The sequence below is a fragment of the Larus michahellis genome, chromosome 1, assembly GCF_964199755.1.
Source record: "Larus michahellis chromosome 1, bLarMic1.1, whole genome shotgun sequence".
NCBI lineage: Eukaryota > Metazoa > Chordata > Aves > Charadriiformes > Laridae > Larus > Larus michahellis.
This window is the reverse complement of record NC_133896.1, coordinates 39,160,834-39,173,691: the sequence shown is the minus strand read 5'-3', so window position 1 is coordinate 39,173,691 and position 12,858 is coordinate 39,160,834. Positions and strand designations below refer to the sequence as shown.

General features: G+C 39.1%; 2 protein-coding genes across 5 annotated transcripts in view; both read right to left on the bottom strand.

Annotated features, from left to right (window-relative positions):
• NUP107 (nucleoporin 107) overlaps positions 1-1,654 on the bottom strand; it is a 34,735-nt gene extending 33,081 nt beyond the window's left edge. The window contains exons 1-2 of one of the 3 annotated variants that reach the window (XM_074572790.1): positions 1,578-1,654; positions 697-782 (exon numbers count right to left, since the gene is read on the bottom strand). In XM_074572790.1, coding sequence (XP_074428891.1) covers positions 697-782; positions 1,578-1,585 — 94 coding nt within the window. In that variant the 5' untranslated portion in view covers positions 1,586-1,654. Of the gene's footprint in view, positions 1-636; positions 942-1,577 lie in introns of those variants that run through there. The other 2 variants (XM_074572797.1, XM_074572782.1) reach the window with 2 other exon arrangements.
• Positions 1,655-8,612: 6,958 nt separating this feature from the next.
• Positions 8,613-12,858, bottom strand: part of RAP1B (RAP1B, member of RAS oncogene family) — a 31,627-nt gene continuing 27,381 nt past the window's right edge. For both annotated transcript variants that reach the window (XM_074572763.1, XM_074572772.1), the window contains 2 exons: positions 11,286-11,401; positions 8,613-9,847 (listed from right to left, as the gene is read on the bottom strand). In XM_074572763.1, coding sequence (XP_074428864.1) covers positions 11,315-11,401 — 87 coding nt within the window. In that variant the 3' untranslated portion in view covers positions 8,613-9,847; positions 11,286-11,314. The remainder of the gene's footprint in view (positions 9,848-11,285; positions 11,402-12,858) is intronic.

Here is a 12,858-nt window from a genome sequence, read left to right as displayed (position 1 = left end):
GAACTCACAACCAAAATAATCGATCTAAATGTAGTCAAGAATTGACTAAACATGCATTTTGTCAATCTCTTACTTTCCCTTAAGTCTATTAAGTAATCTGTTCTGAGCCATCACTACAACCACTTTGACATGGTTTGAGACGACAAGGGGGAGGGAAAAAGAGAGGAGAGAGAAAATTCCATTCAGAAGAGATACTATTCTGTGAGAAGACAAAGAATTGCATCTTTTGCATCCTAAGTTCTTCTGTAAAGGCCAAGTAACATACCCATGTTGCTGATAACGCAGTATTTTTCTAACGAAACTCATCCAGATTTTGTAGTCACACTTTCAGTCAGTCATTAATATTCCTTCCTACTAGTTTTTAGATATTGCAGTCACAGGTTTGTTTCTGAACCTTTCTCCTTCTTAATGCGTGAAAATACCACACAGAAAAAACAGACTACAGAAGGGAAAAATATGAAACAGTTCAATAGCAAAATTTTGACTGCAGAATACCTCACAAATCAGGTAACAATTTCACATTGTATTCATACATTCCTCACTCTAAACAGGCATAAAACAAAGAGTAACTTGCAGTATGTTTGAAAACCATTCTCAACATGCTCAAAATCAAAGAAGTGGTAAAAATACACACACCCTGTGAACACAGCAAGCAATGACTGAAGAGAAGATAATGTCTTTAAAGAAAAAGGATACTAGAAACTCTTTTCTGAGAGCTTTGCTTCCGTCCAGGTCTGGCCATCTCTGCATCGTGGGGGGATGACATGTCTCCAAAACCATTTCTAGAGAACAGTAACATAGAGACACAAAGTTAAGTAAGTGAATCCAAGAACATACAAAATTTTTTTGTTGCTTCAAGTAACTCCGCAACTGGGAAAGTTAAACAAAGCCTAAGTCCCCTCTAATTCTAGTACTGTTGTCCAGTTTCCCCTACAGAACATCTAGTATTGCTCAGCTTGTCTGAAAACCCACATTTTGTTCCTCTTACACCACAAGACATTTTCTTATAAAAAACAAAACAAAACAAAAACCCCGCACCAAAACAAAAAGGCTAGTAAGAGATTCAAAAGCATGATATTCAGTTTTGAATGGAAAAATTCCGTTGAAAGAATTACATGATTTCACTATTTGACTATTTTTTTCTTTCAGATACACAAAATCTCCACAGGTGGAGAAAGCTCCCGTGTCTTGCAGAAGCGGGTAAAAAATGGTTAACAATTACTAAAACGCAAAGGAGAAGCTACAGGTGCGCCGTGAAGGCCACAGCAGTGCCTGCCTAAGCAGGCCTGTCTGCACAGCACCCTGCAAAGGCCCGGCTCCATGATTCCTCTGTAATTAACAACTTCAGTTTAATTGACAATTACATTCCAGAAAAAAAATCAAGCAGATCTAAAGCTCCCGGTAACATAAAAGCCTTCGATACCCCTCAGAGACTGTTCCAGCCTCACCGCGTTTCCGGCCCGCACCGCTCCCCGCTCCTCCGCCACAGGGGAGACCCATCCCGTCCCCCCACACCCACGGGGACCCGCCATCCCCCCGGGACACCCCGCCGGCACCGGCCACCCCACGCTTCCCACCTCTCCATGGCGGCCTCTGGCCCGCCGCAGCCCAGCCTCAGCCGTTCCCGCCTCCACCAACGCCGGCCCACCGCCCGGAAGGAGAACAGCCGGCTTCCGCCCGGCCCAGGCCGGCCCACCGCACTGCGCCTGCGCCGCGCCGCGCCCGGGCGAGCCGCCGCCGGCTGCCGGGACGGGCCCCGGGTACCCAGCGCTGCCGAGGGACGGGGCCCGGGGAGCGGGCGGGCTGGGCTGAGGGCAGCCGAGCCCCGTCAGGCGTCCGGGAAGGCAAAAGCAGGGCCGGGCCACCCGGCGCCCCGCCGAGGCAGAGCCAGGCCGCCGTGGCGGTGAGGGGGGAACGGCCTGAGCCGTACCCCTCTGTCCAGGCCGAGGGACCCCGCGTTATGCTGCAAAGCCTAAAAAAAATATAGTAGTTTAAATCTGCCAAATGCTGTTCAGGTTATCTCATTCCACAGAGAAGAGCTAATCTGATGCTCAGAATGGAAGTGGTTGAGTCCCCATCCGTGGAGGTTTTTAAAGGATGGGTAGAGATAGCACTTACAGTTTAGTGATGGTTTTTGTCAGAGTTAGGTTGATGGTTGGACTAGATGATCTGAAAGGTCCCTTCCAACCTAGGCGATTCTATGATTCTATGTTTTCTGAGCAGCGTGCCTCCCGCCCTTTGCTTTATCAAGATGAGGCTGTTCCCAGCAGTTTGCAAATTTGTGCCCATTTCTCTTCCTTTCCCATTTCTCCCAGTGTAAGTCGGACTGCTGGCACCAGGAGGTGAGGCAGAATCATAGAATCATAGTGTTGGAAGGGACCTCTGGAGATCATCTAGTCCAACCCCCCCGCCAGAGCAGGGTCACCTAGAGCAGGTTGCACAGGAACGCATCCAGGCGCATTTTGAATGACTATGGAGTTGGAGACTCCACCACCTCTCTGGCAGGACCCACCCTGCGGGGTCACTCGGCCCCTATCTCCCTGGTCAAACTAAAAAAGCTAAAAAACTATGGCTCCTCTTCCTCCCCAAAATGGATTTTGCATGCTTTTTAACTAGGGGAAAATACTGTTACTGCCAAATGACTGTGCTACTGACAGTACATTTACTTGTGCTCTAGTACAAGGAAAACGGTATGAACTGCATTTTTAGCGTAGACCAGCAAGTTCTGCAAAACACTTGCCAAGTACTCCTGTGTATTTGGGGCAACAGCTACAAGGGGGTACTCTGGGCAAATTAAGGCATTTCAGTTCCTCATACAGAGGGATACACGTGATAGTGGCTGCAAAAGGCAGCCGAACTGCAAGGCATCGTCTGAAGTCCCACAGCCTGCCCAAGAGGCTGATAAAATGCAGCACCCAGCCTTGGTGTCCCACTGAAGCTGCTGGAGAGCCGAACCTCAGACGGCTTCACAAGAGGAGGAAAGCCGAGGAGCCTGATGAAGATTGGGTGTCTTCATCAGGCAGAACACAAGCAAGCAGAAGACCCTTAAGAGAGTAGATTAGTCAACTCATGAAATGTAGTTTTGGATTTAAAAAGAAATAAAATCTATCATGTAGACTATCATGAAAGCACAAGTGAAGGCAACAAACTTCATTACAGCAGAAGACTAAAAGAATGATAAAGAAACTATTGTGTCAGAATTCAGTACTACATATTTAATATAATTTACCCCTCTCAACACATCCTCACAAAACAGTGTAGCATTACTGTCTCTGTAGCGCGGTGGGAAATTCAGAGTAATGCACAAATTAACATCTGGTTCAATTCTTCCACAACAGCTCGCACTCTCAGGCTAGCCCTTTCTCGGGGCAGAAAAGTGTAAACAAATGAGAGATGTAATGATAGAGGAAACTCTTTGTTTGCATGCTACCTCAAGTTTATTCAAAGCAATGACAGATGAGAAGAAATAAAAAAACTTTAAAAAAAGGAAAATAAAAAGAAATAAGAAATAAAGCTGAAGAGAAATTAAGAAGACAACATACTGCTTTTTTTTTTTTAATTAAAAAACAAAAAAACCCCCCACAACAACAAACCTATAAAAGAAAAAAAATTTGAGGCCCTTGAGAGAACTTGTTTTGGTATGTACAAATTCTTTAAACATAGGCTGGGGGAGCACCTTAGAGGGCTTCAAGTTGGCTCCAGTAAGGGGGCAACGGGGAGAAACACGGCTAAACCCCTAGGGTGTGTTTTCAGGCAGTATTTTTTGACTAGCATCCTACTTCATATTTATCCAACAAAAGGGGAAGAGGAGAAGAAAAAAGAGAAAACAAAAACTGGGAGTCTCATGCAAGTACCTTAAACTTCCAAGAACGAGAAGGGAATGCAATTTTTTCAGGCTATTCTTACATATAATTTTCTTTTAGCATGATATAAAGGACTCTGAATTTAGATTTATAGTTAAAAATTGTAAATCCATCCTAAGTTTCACATATTTGCATCAACACTGATTGCAACTGCAGCCACGTTGTCAGAAGCTCACGAGGGATAGCAACGCTCCACACTTAACAGGCAGGAGAAGCAAAGACAATTCTGCAGCTAGCACAACTAACGCAGAAACACGGCAAGTTTATTGCCAATGCCTAAGATTCCTCTGCTCCCTCCTAGCTTTCTGTGAAGTTAGTAGGGCTTACAGGTTCTACTAGATGAAAGTTCAGGATACACTAGATTAAAATTAAACAAGTAAACTAACTCAAAACTCCAATTACCCTTTAGAAAAACATGTTTTAATATAGACAGTTTACAGATCAAATAAATTGCCCTAATGCATTGCTAAGCTGCATACATAACACCTGCATATAGAAAACTGTAGTCTTAATTCAGAACTATCAAAAGCAAGAGCCCAACAAAGTTATTGTGCAATGTGCGACAGCAGCACAACTGCATTCAGTACAAAAAACCCCACGTAGAAGCTACGTTATACCTTGCCTTTTTGTAAGAAAAGGAAGAAAGCTCATGTTTTAGCCCATCTTTTCTTAGTTGAAACACATTGCTGGACATATTTTTTTTTTATTTAAATGTAAAGAAACTTTTTCTTTTAAAGCAAAAGTGTTTATGTGCTTGCTTAGTATTAAAATACCTGCGTTGACTGTCAAATTAATGTTTGCTGGGGGTCTCACCCTAAACAAATTGATTCCCATGCTTACTCCTATTGAGGAAGCTCAGTTAAACCCCCTTTTTTGTTGAAAAGGAAAAAAAGAAAGAGACAAATTTGTAACTGTCATTTTATTTGTGTGTGAAAATCATGACAGTAGTGCCCGGGGTCTTTGTTGTAGTGGGCACATTACAAGCAGTAAACCCAGTTTATGAGAGCTGGGATTTCACATGTAGATTTTTGTACTTAGTACAGGAGTGAAGTTACCAACTCCTCCCTGCTAGATTTAGAAGTACAAGGTAAAAATGGCACAGAATATGAAAAGGTAAAATATACTCAACAAAGAAGGAACTGTAACTTCTACTATAGTTTCGCTCTGTATCCAAGATCGCAGACATGGCCCCTCCCCACAAGTTGAAGGTAGCCAAAAGAAATTACATGAATTAATTACAAATTACAGTGACTTTCAAATGAAGTAGTTCACGCAGCCACAACCTCAAAGAAAAATAAATAAAAATCCTGGTGGCAGTGAACTTTCTTGAAACAATGAAGCTGTAGAGCTTGTGGTTCAGCAGTACTAATATTTCTTGAGGCTGAAGTGAGTACAGTGGAATTACGAAGACATTCCTTTCTCCACTCGCAAATCTCTCCCTAAAGAGCATCTCATTGTGAACAGGAAGCCACCCTCTGCTTGATGATTCAAAAATTCTGAAAATAAATGGGTTTGGAGGGTATTTAGAAAAGAAAAACAAAAGAAAAGAAAAAAAAAAGTAAAATCCACATTTATCTGTTGTTTGAAGCTCAGATATTGAAACACTGGGAACAAAATCAAGACTACAAGACAACTTTGCTTATAGTTCCAGACTATGAATGTAAAGTTTCTGACAAATGTAAGTATCATTCCAGAGTTTCACTTTCTAGAACAGAGAAGTTAAATTAGGTTTTAAGAATCTTCAAGCTGTTCATAAATGTTTCGACGAAAAGTATAAGGTGCTTGAGACTCAGAAATAAGAACCTAATTTGATTAAGAGCTCTGCTTCTCTAATGGTACCTTACTACATACAACTGCATTTTGTTACGCATTTGAGCAACTTTTTTTTGCTTTTATTCTATTCCTTAAAAATAGGCAAAATAAAAGCTATAAATTGAAGTATCGCCTAATGCTGTTGGGACAGCAGTATAACATTGGACAAAAAGGTTTTTGTCTATGCTGATGCTTGGCTACATCTTCATATTACAATTCAAAAAGTAAGTGTTGCAGACAGCTGTATATAGACTACTATTTTTGACCATTCACATCTAGAAATAACTTTCTATTGTTGAGATGTCTAAACCGAAGTCTAAAATTAGTACAGTAGCGCGGCAAAATTTCTCCCTCAAAGTTATTCCCAAAACTGGCAAAGATTGGAAAACTTTGGAAAAAAAGTAAATCTATCAAGTTTGATTCATCCATAGTTTGCTTAGCATTTTAAAAGAAGAAAGTCTTTATCTTTACTGTTTACCCACGAAGAAACAGCAACTCTAGTTACACCAGAAAAGGAGAAAAATGCACAGTTTAATCCCAATTCCAGCAGGATTCTCCTCCCACCTCCCATTTCTAGCATTGCAATATCAGTACACATTATGAAATAACATCTAACTCTACAATACTTTTCCACAAGTTACGTTCTCTTATGCAGAAGAGCAGAAGTAGTCTGAGCTTACAGTGCGTTTGTTTGGACATCTGAAAACATCTTGCAAAGTCTCAAAATATTCTTGAAAATTCAACAAGTAGACATTCATTTCACAGAATAATTTGAGGATGAAGGAGGGCATTAGTAACAAGGTAAGGTATAAGAAATAAATTTATACTGACAGGAAGGAGTCCTAATAGGAAGAATGCAGTTCCATTAAATAATATTTCTATATTTCAAGACATAAACATTACTTTTTCCATAGAAAGCTCAAGACATTTGAATACTTCCATACAGCAATTTCAGATTAGGGTGGAAATAAAGCAGTCACAACCTTTGTGTGCACTGTAAGCATAAGCTAACTTTACAAGCAGTAATACATGTGTATTAACACTGAATTTGGAAAATTACTGCATTAGTTCTCAAGCTATGAATTATGCATGTTTTCATTCAAAGCTTTATGAGAAGCATTCTGTTTCTGTACAAGTAGTTCAAGCGTGAACTTCTTAAGCGCTAGTACACAAAGCAGTTATCCTGAAGATATGTAAAAGTTTGTTCAAGATTTCAGCAGACAGGATTCTTTTCTAGAATTGGTAACTGCTTACATAGTTCCAATTCCTGTGGGGAACTGGATGTTCACTTCCTCAGCAGGAACAGCTTCTTATGTCGCAATTACTTAGAAATGAAGAAAATTCTTTCATGTGTTTTGCCTTACGCTTCATGTCCATCACTTCCTCAGCATCATTTTGTCATGCATCTTCCCTTTAAAAACCGGGACACTGCTCCCTTGAAGTCTGCCTAAGTTTTCAAGGAGAAAAATACTGGTTTTTAGGTATTACCTGGGTTATGATGTGTTGATTTTACAAATCTGGCACAAGTTCTAAATGTAGGGGGCATTTCACTTTTTAAGCACAGCCTTTAGATGTTAAAGCCTGGAGTTTCTAAAAAAATTACTTTGATTAAACTGGCTACCTCCAACTGTACATTTATTGTTTCACAGAGCAATCAAGAATGCTTCAATACAGAGCTCTCAGGACGAAGCCTGACGTTCCCTATAATCGGTACTCTTTGGCTGGACACTGAGACCAGACCAGGGCTCCCTCTCTGATGTTATCAAAGAATTTTCTCTCCCTCCCACCCAATGCCATCTGTACAGCTGCCTGGAAAAGAAACACATTAAGAAGAACACAGATAAAAGGACAATTGGGACATAAAAGTGTTATAAGACCTGAATAAGCAGAGGTTGAAACTGAAGGGAGGAAAAATACTGATTAGCTCATCAAGGAGGAAGGTACCTAGTGAAAAAGGAACTAGAGCATCCAGTGCTCCAGTCTCATCTACTCTGGGGATGAATCAGGATGCAGAGGGTACCAAGAGATATTTATGGGGATCATCAACCACATGTTCTGGTTTCTAATGATAAACGAAAAGGAATTTCAGTCTTAACTCTGGCTCTGCACAGTGAAAGAGTGTATTACCTCCATTAAACCATGGTGATGACTGATGAAATTACCAGCAGGAAGGATCAGCTGGGCTCCTTAATTCACTTTGGGCAACGTAAACTACCTCAAAGCTTACCGGTATTAGCTAACCTAATCTGATTGAATTTGCAGGAATGGATTAGAACAAGCTCTGATAATTCTGTGCCAGAGAAACAGGAGGTACCAAGTATTTGGGTGTGACGTTAATTTTCAGCAGCACAGCCAAGATCAGGAAATCATCCACAGTCCACGCATTCCACTTCACAGTCCAACAGTGTTAACTGATATTTAAAGTCTGTAAAACTCTACACCCAATACTGCAAGAATGCTCTTCTGCAGATTTCCTTGAAACCAAACAAATACGGTTTAGTCATGCAGCAAAATAATATTTTCCTCCCAAGAGATTTTTTTTTTTTAGCTACACTAAGTCAGTTTTAACAATGAATTCTTCCTCGGAAAGAAGAAAAGTAGCAGGCAACATATTTTCGAGTTCCCAAAACAGCCAATGATAGTCTAACCTTTGAAGACAGATATTTTTCTGTTAGACTCTCCCTTATGTTAGAACTCGGAATATTCCAAGTCCAAAACTGTAAGTGGAATTTCATTCAGTCAGAAATTCATCCACCCTAGCACATGGGATGCTATTAGAAGAAATATCCACGGCATGTATTTGTCAGAAGACAAAGTCATAATGGATCCTTTTCGTCCTAAGATGTATGAATCTGCACTGTGCAAGAGATTTAAAAAAAAATAAAATCAATATTTACTAGCACTACTAAAACACAAAACATTCAAGTAGTATATAACTGTAATGCAAGCCCTTGCATGGCAATCCAAATTTATTGAACTACTGATGCTAAGTCATACAAAATTGCACCACTTTAATTAAGGCTTTTAGTTTACATTTGGCCACCTCAAAGCAGTTGTAACATTAGGTTGGTCAATTTAAATACTGTGGCTCCCTGTTGGATATACACACAATCTTTACACCCAAACGTTAATGCATACAAAGCAACAAGGCATTGTTAAATAAATCAGCAAAAGTTAATTACTGCAACTTAGGCCCTGTGACCAATTACACATGATTAAAATTACTTCCCACATTCACATCCACAGTACTCTTCCACCATTTAACATCTCAACCAAAACGTTACACATGTAAAACAATCACTAACAGGCAAAAGTACTAAACCTGTATATTTGGTATTGCAAATACACTTATGCATGAGCAAGCAAGGGAATTCACAGTGAGAATCTACAGCTGCAGAAGCCCGAAAATGATTTACAAAAAATTGTTAAATCATTAAAAAATCGTTTTAAAATATACACTTCTTGTTGTAGACCCCCACTGTACACACAACTATAAACATTGTTCCCTATGTAAACAAGGAAAAGGAAACATACAATAAAAGGTTGAAAAGTCTGGACATTTCCTTCCCAACAGATATTAAAGGCCATGTCTTTAGTCAGACGTTATACTGAAAGGACTCAAAGACTAGATCACTGTCTCCACAGGTTTTTCCTAAAATTAAAAAACTATAGCTGTTGTGTTAATCAAAGCGCTTTTGTACAATACGATGATGATGATCCTGTATTTCTTTAAAAAAGTTACAATAAGCTACAAATACCGATGAAGCAAAGTTATCTGGAGTAGTCTATATAGGAGCTCTTTGGACTTTCTTTTATTATGCTAAAATAGTGGTGCTTTTAGGATTTACATTATTGTACTCTCCAATAGAAAGTGGGGATTGTTGAAGTATACAGTACACAGTTTTCATACATGTACAACATTGGTGGATGAACAATGTCTCTTATCAGTAATACTGGATGTAGGCTCTGGTTTTACCAGTTGCATACACTTAGAATATTTATAAGTAAAAATCTCTCGTGACACTGGAAAGTGATTAGAATGTGCAAACTGATGTAGTAGCTTTCATCCATTTCTTAAAGGGTACCACCACAGGAAAGTCCATTTAAGATGTTGGTAGGTTTAATAAAGTTGGAATGCTGGCACTGTTGAATTGGGCAACAGTTCTTCAGACCTGTAACAACAAAACAAGAGGTCAGTATTAGTAACAGCTATTTGTCATTCCTCTTTAGTTAAAAGAGCTAAAGCAGGAACTAGCCAAGTTCTTCGCAAACAGACTGAGAAAATAACCTTATCGCTTCTCCTCTAGTGATATCATTTCTACCATACAGATACAAATAACAGACTATCTCAATTAGTAAAACTGAATTGGGATACATATGGTAAACCAAGCTGAACTGTGGAAGTAGTATTTGATGGGCGGGACTAGTTTTGCTTAGAGTATGACAGTTCCAGTGGCTTTAAAAACAAAAACACATTTGGAGGATCAAAGCTCCTGAATCAAAAGCCCTGTTAAGGAAACGCAGCAGACATTTCTGCCATCTTCAGCTAATGCTTTTAGAACCCTCTCAGTTTTACTGAGCTGATTCAAGTTGTTCAAATTAAGTAAGTTTTAATATAGATACCAAAAAAGAGAGTTAAACACCGCGCTATCTCAATATTAACAAAAGCCTGCAATTTATGAGAGTGACATGTCCTACCATGATCCTCCAGTATATCAAAAAGGTCTATCGGATGACAGAATAACGGATCATAGTACTAAAGCAACCCAACCACCCTATGTCCAGTAAAATTGAAGGGAATTGAGATGAGCAGGCAACTTGCATAATGTCAGGTCAATCAAGAGAAACCCTATGCCCGTACTAAGGCTCGGAGGTGGAAAGGGGGAAACAACCTGCCCAAGAATGAGTTGCAGAAAAAATTTCACGCCTGCTGACTAACTTCTAAAAAGGCTTGCTAAAGAGCAGGCTGGAGCTTGCTTGAGCCATCAGCAGCATTCTTAAAGCATGGATTTAGTCACGTAGAACATCAGCCAACTTCCAACAAATAAGAAATTGATCTAGTAACCAATAGCTCCAGGTCAAATATTTGGAGTGTTACAGTGATCGCTGTTCTCTTCCAAATGTACTAAATACAACGCAGCCTATAAAATATAGATATAGTCCAAAGAAAGCAAGCTAAATTCCTATGACATCATGCAAATATATGCAGAAGTTCAAAGCAATAAGTGACGTTTTAGCATGGAAACTGCAGTATTTTACAGTATGCATTCCTGATAATTGAGCTCTTGCAGCCTTTAAAAAAAGAAAACCCTGTTTTCAAAAGCTAAAGTTCCAGAGTATCAGAATAAACATCCTTAATTTGAGCTCTACCAACATCTTAAAGCTTGAAAAAAAAAAATTTATACTAGTGTGAACATGTATCTTGCACATATGTGTAGCTCTGATTTTGGAATACCAAAATACAGATGAGAAAAATTTCTGTGATTATGGAAATGAAGACTTTTCAGTGCTGTTCTGCATCAGCAGCTACCACAGTTGTTAAGGTTTTCTTTTTTGTTGTTTTGTTTGTTTGTAATAGCCATAATACACAGAAAATTTTAAAAGGCTTACCTGGCTCAGAGCTACAGTACAGCTATGTATTAAAGTAGCTGACATGATGACTTTTTGCGTGCTTTTCCAGGCACTGGAGTTTTTCTGTTAATTTGTCGCACAAGGTCATAAAAGATCTGAGAATACAAAAATCAGTTGGTTATTGGAATTAAGAGGCTTCTCTCATAAACGTAAGCCTTGAATCTTTACACATAACGTACTTGCATACTCAAGAACCTCTGTAAATATTTAGTTATCACAAAGCCAGAAAGTTAAACTGTATGCTTTATTAATACCTGGGTTTTTTTTTTTCCCTGTTTGAGATAGTTGTCTGCCAAGGGTTTTCCACTTTCAGTGAAGCAAACTGGAAGAGCATCTATAATCTGCAGCTATTTAGTGACTGGTTTGAATTCATCTGAACGTGCATGATGTATGCCACAGTGATCAATTACTATATGCTACTACTTTGCAATTTAGCAGTGAGGTCAAGAAACAGGCCACAGCTTTCTTCTAACTGAAATCAGTCTAAGGATATTATTTTAAAGAAAGCGCTAGTAAATTTTAAGTACAAATTTTCGTGGTAACTCAAGTACACTGGATATTCAGTAATTGAATGAGATCATGCTTTTCCAGATATTTAAAAATGCTAAAGTCTAGAGAATTAATTCAGCAGCCTCTCTAGGTCTAGAGCATGACATAAGCATAACATTTTCTAGAAAAGTAACTCATGTATAAGACTCTCTCACACTTTGAGTCTCCTAGAATTCTAATTAGAACATGATTTTGTTGAAAGGCCAATTTAAGGCAAGTCTACATACTACAATTAAACAGCATCTGTTTTGTTCATAATTGACATTGTTCCAATTATTTCTGCATCTCCTAAATCAAGGAAGTCCTCATACTAAAGCCATCCTAGCAGTTTCCTAAGCACCGACTGCAAAGCAGCAAACATTCCAACAAGGGCTTTTAGTATTTGATGGAAGTTTTAGTTTATTAAACATATGACTTCTATATAGTTCCGATGATTAATTTGTATTTAAGAAAAACTGAAAAGTTTACAGAAATTCCCAACTAATTAAACACACATTACTCATTTTTAAAATCAGCTGTGCTTAAAACCACCATACTTATTTGATTACATGCAAGTCTTGCACAGAGGCCCTATCAACTTAACTGATACTGCCAACAGTGTTTTCCAGGAGACACAATGAATTGCAGGGGTTATCATAATATTCAAGCTGTTCCAGAAATGCAAACACTAACACAGCTTCTTTCTCTAAAACTTTTTGCATCCCTTTCTTTATGCCAGCACACCCACTGGATAAGAGGGCATGCACTATGGCAAGTCCCAAAAATGTACATGTATGATCAGTCACCTAGCTCCTGCTAAATAAATAAGTATCTAGATAGTAGAGAGGTTTTTGCCTCCCTTTTTCTCTGCAGAGCACTTATTTAGGTCTCTTCTCTGATCAGCTGCTAATTTGGACAAAACCCTACAGAGTTTTTGTTCTTACTATCTCAAATAATTTAATACCAAATAATTTAAAATCAATTAGTTTTAAGGACTTAACTCTCTTAAAGGTCTTTTTTTTTA